General features: G+C 35.8%; 1 protein-coding gene across 1 annotated transcript in view; it reads right to left on the reverse strand.

Moving 5' to 3' along the window:
• Positions 1-12,158, reverse strand: part of BAZ1A (bromodomain adjacent to zinc finger domain 1A) — a 64,706-nt gene that overhangs the window by 29,828 nt on the left and 22,720 nt on the right. The window contains exons 5-11 of the mRNA XM_054067782.1: positions 8,868-8,969; positions 7,926-8,013; positions 5,958-6,092; positions 5,155-5,257; positions 2,984-3,150; positions 2,096-2,191; positions 79-217 (exon numbers count right to left, since the gene is read on the reverse strand). Coding sequence (XP_053923757.1) covers positions 79-217; positions 2,096-2,191; positions 2,984-3,150; positions 5,155-5,257; positions 5,958-6,092; positions 7,926-8,013; positions 8,868-8,969 — 830 coding nt within the window. The remainder of the gene's footprint in view (positions 1-78; positions 218-2,095; positions 2,192-2,983; positions 3,151-5,154; positions 5,258-5,957; positions 6,093-7,925; positions 8,014-8,867; positions 8,970-12,158) is intronic.

A 12,158-nucleotide genomic window follows, 5' to 3' on the forward strand; every position in this document is an offset into this window, starting at 1 on the left:
GTACTAAAAACGTTTGATTGCTTGGTAATAGAAAGCACCACAAAACTGCAGAACCCTGACACATAAACGAGAACTTGCCTAAAGTCACTCCTTCAGGAAATTCATCTTGAAGATCAAAAAGTTCCCCAAAAGCATATAAAAATTCCAAAACCATCAGAGCATCACCAAAGATCTCAGGAGGAAGTCTTGTCTTCACTGGCATTGGAACAGGAAGTTCCTGCAATCCAAATGGGACAACTTAATATTGTATTTGGTTTCTGCAGAGTACACAAGTGATTAAACCAAACATTCTATGGTTCTAAGGAGTATATCTGTTGGGTTTCTTTACATTTTACTGCAAATAGTTTTGCAAGACACAATCAATCATCACAATAACATCTGTTGTAGTACTAAACTTAAAAATCAACAAGCATGCAACTTGGACATAAATCTTTTGAGACAGAAGTTTATTAATGTTTGTGAAGTTGAACAATTTTGTATATTTGTTTAAAGGAACTCAAATCCACTACAAGTTAAGAACTCTGTCAAGACTTTTCCTGTAAACCTGTATTATTTCACAAGAGTTTTGAATTTAAGTTTGCTGGAACTGTTCAGACAAGCAAAAATAAACATCTTCTTAAGAAGTTACACATTATCGCTTGCCAAGACAAGCAAACACAACCCCAACACATTCGCACGAAAACACACCCATCTAATACTAGGATATGCAAGATCATATCTAATGACAGTGTGTTTTGGTGTCTGTGTTTTTGCATTGGGTAAGGCAGTTATGATAGCTGAAGACATTTTAAAGGGAGCTGATGTCACCACGTAACAAGATCACTTAAGAGACATCATCTCCAAATCACGGATGACAACATCTAACACTGAGTTTGATTTTCAAATTAGTATCATAATGCAACTCTGAGATTTGTCTTCAACTGATGTTTCTTAGTAGAGAATCAAACTATGTCCAGAACGATGGCTCCTTTCCACAAAGGTGGTAGTTCACAAACATTAACAGGGAGAATGCCAAACACTATGCATTCAGAAGAGCACAGTAAGGTATTTCACACATTTCCTGAGAAGGGAAGACTTTGAAAAGCAGTCTATGGATGGATCTTTCTTCTCGCTTCTTCACCTAAACTCCTGTTTATTCATATCCTTATCAATTTTCACTATAGTGATGATATTACTTTCCCACCCTCTCCCTCTTTCTTTTCAAACTGAAACACAGCAGCACTGTTTTGCACAATTTCCGATTTTGACAATGGTCTTCCCATTCTTCAGTTCCTTCTCCCTTTCTATACACAGGTTAAGAGTTTTCACTTTCACCTTCAAGGGCCCATTTAGCTCTTCCTGCAAATATATTCAATTCTCACATTCCTCCCAACCAGTGCTATCACTTCTTTTCATTTAACACTCCTCTATTCTCACTTGTCCCCTTTACACTTCTGTCATGTTTCCCTTTGTATCTTAAACCTTGGTCCTTGTGTTTCTGACAATTTTGCCTCATTTTTGCTATCTCTGGTCAAAATTAATCATAAAGTGTACATAAACATATAACATTAGATAATTTTCTGTTATGTACAGCGACACTATATTCTTGTTTAGAACATTAAGTTCTTTGGGAGGCAAATTCTTCTTACTTTCTATAGGTTTCAAGGAACATCCAGGAAGATGCTCATTAAGCAAGGATACTGCTAGAGTTTATATCAAAAGATTGCCATGGGGAGTAACAAGCTAATGTCCTTTCTACCTTTTGCAACCACAATTTTGGTTTCTTCATTACTCAAATCTTCTAAGTAATTCTGATTTATTCCTGGTGAGCTCATGTTTTGAATTTAACAGAAGAGTCAAGAAAACTCAATAACCCTCCACTCAGCAAGACCAGTGCTTCAAAAATACACCTATTGCACACTAAGACTGTAAAGTTTTTCTGGAGGGGGAAAATGCAGATGATCCTATTAGCATCACCACTGGGAAATATCACATGGCAGCAGGGGATTTCCAACCCCTACCATTCAGATCAGATCTAGATCTCTCTCTGCATCAGGGAATATATCTCGGGGACCCTTTAAAGTGCAAGCTTGATGTATTCCAAGTTCAGTCATACCTTAAGGTCATCACACTCCATATCTTCCCTAGGCTTACTCCACTGTTTCAGGTATTCCACATATTTTCTTTTTTCTTCACGCAGCTTCTCTCTTTCCTGAAAAGAGAGTCACATTTGTGTATAAAATAGGGTTAGATCACCTTATTGCAGTTTTAGAACTGCACCGCTTACTATTTCGATCACACTGAAAAATAAAACTAAATCATATTTAAATAGAATTAAATAATCTAATAATTTTCTTTTTTTTTATAAGACCATACAGGCAAAAATATTTAGAAGTAAACTGTGGTGATACTTTAGTAGACGAGGGCTTTTGTTGGGCTGGTTGGTTGGGTTGCTTTTTTTAACAGAAATGGTAAGGAAAAATATCTAAAACTAGAAGTATTTATGAAAGTTACCACAAACAAAGACAATCAAAATAGATTGTGGATGTGGCTGTAGTAAAATATAGTGGAATAAATAATTCCTTCATATTCAAATGAAAAAAATTTGAAAAAGTTATTTAGCAGTTCCTATCCAAAGGGAAAACACAACTAAACCCATAACCATTTAAGATGCTGTGATTCTGGTGCAGTACAGTCTTTAACAGTTATGAAGAAGACAACCATCAACCGCATAATGTCAGGCATTATTGGCAAAAAACTACCACCACATTTTAGAAGTAAGTTCAAAGTGAACTTTTTGCCAATGGTAATCACAGAGAATATTATCCAGAACTACAAATGCATAACCATATCTTATAACTGCCTATTCTTCTGAAGTGCATTTCTATGAACTGAAAACAGTTAATGGAAAAGTAACTTGAAACAGACAGCAACTAATAAACAAGTAAACTAGAGAGCCAATATGCTGCTCCTAAGTGGAACACATATACTGCAAATGCATTACTTTTTCCTTTTCAATTTTGAGTCTCTCTTTCTCCTCTTTCTTCTTCATCCTTTCTTCTTCCACAATCTTCTTTAATTCTTCTCTCTTTTTTTCCTTATCTTCTTTCTCCCTTTTCTTAGCTTCTAGAGCATCTGCTTTCTCTTGTTTTAATTTAGCTTTTTCAAAAGCTATGTAAGAGAAAAAAAAACAAAAAACAAACCAAAGTTATTTTTTCTTTTGTAAAATGTTAATTTTATTTAACTATGCTAAATAGACTGATCTTTTTATAATTACCATATGAAAAAGATATTGTTAGGAAGACTGAATTGTTTCTATGCCAACCAGAAATTCAATCACTTGAAAGTTCTTCAGAGAACCAGAATTTTAAGCCTAACTGTTATACATGTTTCACAAGGTTGTCATCACTGTAATAAACTCAATTTTCTCTTTTTACGAGTATACAGAAGTTTACTACTTGTTTATTGTTTTCTATCATGCGATACAAAAATGAGAACTGATTCCAACATCATACAATTACAGCAACATATTTAGTAATGACTGCTTAATAAAAGCATGTCATAACTAGGCGTGGCATACAACCATGATATATTTGTGATAGTAAAAACCTTTAAATAAGTGATCTTTAAATATTTAATTATTACTAAATTACTGAAAAGTCACTGCATTTGGAACCTACTTAGTATTGCAGTGGGTTTTGTGCAAGTTTTACTTCTGTTATACAGTTGAAGCTGAACTTTAATTGGTAATTAATGTTATTGCCTGAGGAGATCCAGATTTCTTTGTAGTTGTTGGCAGAAGAACAGCAGGATACAAATTCCCACTTTCTGTGCACAATGTCTGTCTACTCACATACAGGCTAACAAATAAAAGGGGATCAGGGAGGCTTACCATTTTAATTGAATAAACAAGAAAGCTAGAATAACAAGTGTAGAAAATTTTAAAAAATCCTTACTTCTATTACCATGTGTACAGCACTCAAAAAAAGATTTTGATTACAACTTCCTATAAAATACTGAAAACGGGATAGACTGCTTTTATAGACAGCTACTACACATACGAGCAATGGCTCTCACCAAGCAAACAAGAGCCATGAAGCTGATCCCCCATAGTCTTCTACAGACTAAAAAGACCAATTTTTCAAGGTACTTTGGTATTTTGCTTACCTTTCTACATCATTAGTAGAGTACTAAAGCAGCTCTTTATAAGGGACTTTATGAATGTCAGTAATTGCCATTCCAATTAAACATTATTAACAGGTAAAATGTTTAGATTCACATTTGATTACATTAATATAGTATATTTGAAAGTGTATTTGGAAGCTTATTGTTTGGATGGGATCAAACTTTTCAAACAACCAGTATAACGAGTTGCTGGTTTCAAATTAACAAACTGCATCTTTAAAAAGAATTTTATCATCATGGGCCAACATTGGGCCAAAAATGCAAACACAGAATGAGTGAGACACCAAGGTTTTTTTTTTTTACTTATTATTAGTTATTTGATGCATTCATCATCATTTTGTGTCCTCAACAAAGAGGAGAAAGCATTTACAAAGTCTGAACAACAACATGTTGTTAACAGCTTTCTAGCAAGATGGCAGAATATAAAGAGTGCATTTGGATCTCCATTTTATACAACTTATTTCAAGGCTGATTACTCCTCTGTTGTTTGAAACTGTGTTTTAAAGGCATTAGAGCTCTGGATGCAAAAAGATAAGACAAAGATAAGGTTAAGCCCGAATGTGTCTTAACTAGCCTTCTAGGAGCTGTAATTACAAAAGAAAAGAAGCAGCTTTGATGTTGATCAGACCTTGTTCTGTGTTGTCATTTCCACCACATAAACAGACACTAGACGTGCAAAAAAGTAGACACACTCCAGAATCCAAACTTCTGCAAAAATTTTTGCTCTTTATTTATCAGAGATAAAAATCAACACAGCTGGACTGCGAGCTTCCTACATTTTCCCAGTTCAGTAAAATAAAATCTAAAAAGAAATTAATTTGAGAAAACATTCTAACCACTGGAAGGAGCACTTTGCAATAGTGCTGTGGCAGTGTGCTCTTACTACATTTTCTCTTTGAAAGGTACAACCCCAAAAATACTGTAATTATGGCCTGCTCTCAGATCTGTAAAAACAGGTTCTACTAGTCATAGGACTAAACCTCAACTTACCCATGGCCTGCATATCTTCTTTTTGCTTCTGGAACCTCGCCTTTTCCCTTGCTACTTTACTTTTTTTTCCTGGGGTATTTCGTTCAGCAGTAATCTTGTCCTCCTGATACGCATTTTGGAGGGGGAGTGGAAAAAAAAAAAAAAAGAACGTGATATCTACAGTGAATCAACCAGCAGCAGATATTCCCAATTTTTCAACAGTTCTCTAAAACAAGGATAAAAACAGGCTATAGAGTTTCCCATGAATATGCTAACTACTCAAGATCCTGTATAATAGTTGGGGAGGAAGGCACAAAGCCCAAAACTTTTTCTTCAAGTTTTCTTTTTAAACAAAGGATTTTCGAGCACTAAGCTTCACTGTGTTGAAATACAGATAAGTGGCGTAATTGTATCTGAGGACAAGTGACGTTATTGTATCTAAGAGTCCAAATCAAAGGTTTTTAGCAAATTATTTTTTAATCACTCCCAGAAGGAATGAGATCTCCATGCACCTTCACAACACATTGAAAAGCTAGTTTCTTGGTGGGATCACAGAAATAAGGAAGATAAAAATAAGAAATTAATGGATAAGGAAGATAAAAATAAGAAATTAATGGATCCAGTATAGTCCCTTTTTCTAGCTTAACTATAAAGCAATCTATAATACTTTAATAGCAATTATATAACATATCCCAGTTTGTTCACAAAAAACCCAACAAACAACATCAATCTTGTATTCCAACTGTTCTGAAAGTTCAAGGGAAACGAAACCTTTAAAACGACACTGATGTGTCTCATCTAGAATTAAAAATGTTACCACTTACAAGACTTGTAGATGCCCTCTTTGGAGGTCTCCCTCGCCGTCTGCTTGCAGGACTGAAGATAAACGTGGGTGGGTCATCAGGAAAGAAATCGGAGAAACTTTTTTCTGCTAGATTATATTTTTCAATTGATGTTGTCTTAGTAAAAAAAGAGGAAAACAGATAAATTGTCACATTCATAAATATAAGCTAATTAATTAATCATTAATTCACAAAGACTATAAAAGTAACTAGATTCACAATTGGCTAGCTTAGAATAAGAAATAAATCTCTTGAGATAGTGTAACTGTAGAGTTAATCCACCAAGAGGATGATAATGTAAACAGCACATATTTGAAAACAGAATTTGGCCTCATCTGGTAAGATTTTGTTTCTTTAAATGCCTTTCAGCAAACACAGCTGGACATAGTCTTCCTAGTAAATCACTGAGGTGTATTGAGAATGACTTTTGACAGAAAAAGCTGGAAAATTAACTTACTGAAGAATCACATAATTCTCTACCACACTTAAAACACTTCTAGAAGAGGAGAAAAGATCATGACTGCTCTCATTCTGAATTGTCAAAGTTTCTTTTCAACTCTGCTTTCTCAACTTGGCGACTTCAGGAAGTCTGCCCTAATCAACGGATACGGATGAGGATACAAAGGAGACACTCCAACAGGACATGGTCATGTAACTGCCGAAATGCAAGGCAACCAGCAACGGAACATGGAGACATTCCACGAAATGCCCAAACAAAGCCAAGTTGACAGATGCATACATACACAGAATATAACAATTTTCCTGAGGCACCAGAAAACATCACTAACAGATCACTAGACTTAGCATCCTGTATCACATCAAGGACACAAACACTAACAAGCCCAAGGAAGGGGGTGGTTATCCCTTTCAGCTCTATTTTCTTCTATTTCCATTTCTTCAAAAGAGAGACTTTGAAGTTACAAACTTATTTAGACATTAGTTGCTTTCTTATTTTCCACAACTTTCAGACTCTCATCAATGGTCTCATCTCTCGGTTCTCCCATGCAGAATGAGCAGTTACACAGCTGTATGAGAATTCCTCTTAAAACACACCCACAAAATACAAGACATAAACAAACGCTGCTTTCTGAAAACAAGATGAAGATAAGAGGGATTTCAGCGTCAAGGCTGCAATACACAGTGAAAGAGTCCAGAACCTCCTGTTGCACAGCAAGCAAGGCAAGGAAATTGCTGTTGTAAGCGTAGGAAAAGCTGTTCAATTCCCTGAGCACAAGGAAACAGAAATGCTCAAGAGTCACTTCGCATGGACTAACATGTAAACTTTAGACTGAACTTGTACTAAGTATCATCATGTATCTCCACAGAAGAGGACAAAAATACGCATCTTAACATCTTCAACATCTAAGGTCTCATCAAAAGCCCATTCCAGCCATCTGAACTCTTTGCTACTTCTATCTCAATGAAGAGCTGGAGACTGAATTCAAACTACTATAAATTATTTTCCAGCTAAAATCATTGCAACAGATTCATATTAGCTTACTATACCAAAACAGTAACAGTTGTTTTTTAGTTGACTTAGAAATACCAGCTGCATACCTTGAGGAATGAAAATAACTCGTGTTAGACTAAGCAAAAATATGTTTTAATAAATAACATTTTTCTAGGCAAAACCTCCCATTTTTATGTTGGGGAACTTTTCTAAACTGGCAGCTAAAGAAGAAACTAGATAATTAAATTCTACTTGACGTGCAGAAAAACTACTGCCTTCTTTACAAGCAAAGGTTAACAAAAACTTTTTACAGAAAAAGCTGCAGTATGCATCCTTTTGTTTTTGAAAAGTCAAATACTGACTCGATATAATGTACTTACAAATCACTAAACTTGATGTAGTTTAAAAAAAACAAGCTCTGAGCAGCTAGAAGAGAAGAGCAAAAAACCAACTGAATAGGGTCAATAGTCTCTCTCTCATATTATTCTTTCTTATTTTACCTTAGTTTTAATAACTCCATCATGTGGTTCACAGTGTTGTTTCAGGAAAAGTTTAAGTCTATCACGAGAAAAGAGATGTTTCCTCCGGCTGTATTAGGAAAGAAAGGTAGCATTATCAACTAAGATCTTTAATTATTGTTTAACTACAGATGATAATATGTGAAAAAACACATGCAGCAGATCATATGATTAACCCTTTTACACATTTTCTTAAAATATAAATGACACCCTTACTATTGTAACTAACAGCTGCTCTTTGTAACCCCAAATCGATTCAAACAAACCAAAACTCAAGTAATACTTGAACAGTTGCCCTATGCATCTGTAATTTTTGTTTTGAAGATCCTGGTTTGTTGTCCTACACACAGATACAGACAAACCCCACAGCCTACTTCTCCCTGCTATATTCTCCATACATTCCTTTTTATCACAGTAGCTTTAAGATCCCTAAATAAAACTGAAGTCTGATTGCTTCAGAAGAGGGTGAAAACAGGCAAAAAGGACAAGCAACATTCGCATCTCAGACAGAGAGCTAGAGGAACAAAGTCTCAAGCCGACAAATGAGAGGGGTGAATTCCCACACCGCTTGGTCAAGCTGAGGCATTGCCAATAGTTCATCAATATTATAGACGAGGGTTCTTGAACTTTTTTCACCTACTCCATCAGTTACAGCAGGAGGCACAGCTATCAGAAGTAACAGCAGGTCTCACCTCTGTGCCAACAGAAGCACAGAGATTCAAAAGGAGTTGGTATCTGTGTTAATAAAGTCTGGATTCCTCATTACAGAAAGCCTGTGAAACAATATTATGTACCTGTGCCTCTGATCAGTAGTTCTAATGTATTATTTTAAAATGCTGGTTTATATCAAAAACCTCTTACAATGACCTACACAATTCTTACAGTTTTAAAGTACAATTTTAACTTTCATATACTAATATTTACCTTAGTTGAGATGCTTTAACAGTAACAGTTTCATATAGGTCTTTTTTAATAGGTTGGACTTTGTATTTGAACAAAGAAGGATCAATTATGGCTTTCTTCTCCCTAAAAAAAAATTTAAAGAGTTAATGACAATCACAACACACCTTCCATTGTACACATTTAATATTTTTATATGCATACACAATGCACCTCTTGAAAATTCTCATCCATATTTAATACAGTCTACAGCTTCCACTGTTACCAAAGAGGACCTAGAAGAAGTTCACTTCTGGCAACTTTTCTGCCACTAGATTTAGATCTGCAAAGTGAGTTCCTGCAAAGAGGAGGAAAAGAGATCAGGGATATTGGTTTCCTTATCAGGGAGATGGGACATGAGAAAGGAAGGAAGCATAAAGATGGAGACAAGTAATGATACGTCCTTATACCTCAGACAATTGCCCCTTTAATACTCTCAGCACTCATGACGGCAACTGCAAAGCAGGAAAAAGGAGGAGAAGATGATGAAGGAGGAATGCAAAAGACCATGTTAAATAAAATGAATAAAAATAGTAGCCGTAGAGCTATGGATCACGTCGCCAAATTAATAAAAAAACAGGCAGAATATTTTTCTGAAATATCAGTTCAGAAGAAACACTAACAACATTCAGAAAAATAACAGGAATCATAAGGCAATGCATCTACCTTTTCAAAGAAATGCTTATTGAGTTACATGTTTTTTTCCCCAAAATGCACTTCCCTTTTACAGATCAGTAGTAGTTTTTTTCCCCTCCACAAAAAATATTCTTCATTTTTAATGTAACAGTAACTGTTTCCTTATACCATTTCCTAGGAGGATAATCACCCCGGTCTGGTGTGTCATAAAACTAAAATTCATTCCTCTAAAATACAGCAAAAGGAATTTTGCCATAGACAATATACTTTAAATACTGACACATATTTATGGATAGACTTCACAGAGTTAAACTACTGAGATTTTCTTTAAACAATGTTGTATTTTGCTATTAAACAGCAGAACTAACTTCTCCTATGGTGGTAACTTGTAATCAAAAGTCATATTGCTTTATCAGGAAGAATTCAACCACCATCTTATTTAATCAGTAAGGGAAGTTGAAGAAGTTATGTGGATGAACTAGAAGATTTACAGCTATGCATTTCATCACCACTGTCAGTCCTTCTGGCACTTACAAAATGCTTAAAGGTGGAGCCTATGACAAAACAAAATGAATCAATATACCACTCGCTCTTCTTTAACCCATGAAGAACACACACAAGATGGGGTGAACTGCACTTTGCTAGTTTGTTGAATATGAAATCTGCTCTAATTCTTATTTTCCCCCCACTGCCTCTATGAAATAAAAGTCCAAAGAAACTGAACACTCAGATGCCCAATAATAGGTACATTCATTCACACAAATGAAATGTAAAAGAAACAGTGCTTATCCACAGTTATCTCATTTTCAGATGAGAATAACATGAAAAAATTTTGGAGAAAATTAGTTCACAATTATCAGCATAGTCATAAACAAAATAAGGAACGGAAAAGAAGGTTTAGACTTAGAAACAGCAAGACATCTACTGGACGTACAGATAAGCACTATGATACGCGCTGTCTGACTTGCATGAAGCTATCCAAGTTAGAGTCTGAAGTTGAGTCACTCAGACCAACTCCAGTTAAGAAAAAGAATAATTGCCATAAATATATAAATATATAAATCCTTCTCTCACCTTCAGTGGATCATACACAACAGCCCTAACCTAATGCCCAAACAAACTAAGTTTTTTTCTGCTTACTTTCTGAGCTTCCAATTATTACCCTAATAAATTAAAGTACTCCTGAAATCTTCCTCCATCAACCCACATTTAAAGTAAAAATTTTGCTTAGTGCAGAAGAGGAAGAACAAGGTCATTCACTACATGTAGAAAGCTTTGAAAGTTATACAGATTGGCAAGTCACTTTGGCATAAAATTCTTAGTATTAATTTTTGTCATATTTTACTTCATAAAGTGTAATATCAAACACAATAAGAGACAGCAAAGGTTTCACCCAGTTTGCTGCAGAGATTGCCTGCAACAAGTCTTCAGAGGACAACTCTGACAGACCACTAGATCCAGAGGAAAGAATACAGAATATCTTGTAACTTTGTAGGTGAAAACTGGAACTGACTCACCCTATCCCAGTTTCTACTGCACTCAAGTAAACACGCCAAGCACCTGGCAGAGTCTTACATTTTTTGAATGAGGTTATTCTGAACCACCAACAGATAATAGTCTCATCAGCTCTTCAATTACTTTGGCACAGTGACCAGGTGGCCTGGAAATAAATTCCTCCTTACAGTTCTGCTGTACTGTATTCAGCCAGCACGGTCTTAAAGGTTGCTTTACTAAGAAGCTTCTGAGACCTTCTGAGCTGCTTTGTCCAGGACGTGACTACACACATTATCTGGTCTGAGTCTTGCTGGACCTACCTGTATCTTGCAGTGTTAACAGACCTAGAAAAACTGCACAGAAAAGTACTGAGGGTTAAAGGATCAGGAATGCATCCACAATGAATGCTGTCCTCCTCAAAGAAGAGGCAGTGGCTTTTCTTCTTCTCTTTGACTAAGCTTGGGAATCAAAAAAGCTCCCTTGAAGAATGCTAGCTAAATAACACAATCATTTATGGTCTCCTTATGCTTCAGCACAAGCCTTACATAGAGGAAATCTGTCAGTATATTGATCCTGACAGATAAACTGGCTTCTGCACACCTTTGAAGGCAGCTGCTGCCAAGCTCCTTCATACCGAGCAATTACAACTGCCCATTTGGAACTGCAAATATTTTCTGAAGTCTGACTAATACCCTGAAGTGGAAATAAGGCAACTTGAAGACTGCTAACAGCATGCTCATTATACTGCTCCAAGGACAAGACAACAGCACTTTGCAAAAAAGTCCTGATTTGAACCTTTTGATGAAAATTCTAAGCTGCCTTTGATCCAGTACTCTGGTCCTGCTTTACAATACAAAGTGGACTAAGACCTATCGTCATTATTATTAGACAAAGGAGATGGAGGGATGAGAGAGGAAGAAAGGAAAGCAGAAGGATAAGGAAAGAGTTGTTCTACTGAAGACACTGTATAGCTTTAATGACACGCTATGACTGCACTTTTTGACATATGCTGTTCATAGTTTTTCTCCAAATAGAGGCAGAAAAACAGGTTGAAGATGGTTAAAGAAGTCTGGATGGTGAGGTTCCACTGGCATTACTTTCAAAAACTTTGTTACTTCTGCTTGCATCCCCAAATTTACAGAAACA

Source organism: Cuculus canorus, chromosome 5, assembly GCF_017976375.1.
Source record: "Cuculus canorus isolate bCucCan1 chromosome 5, bCucCan1.pri, whole genome shotgun sequence".
NCBI lineage: Eukaryota > Metazoa > Chordata > Aves > Cuculiformes > Cuculidae > Cuculus > Cuculus canorus.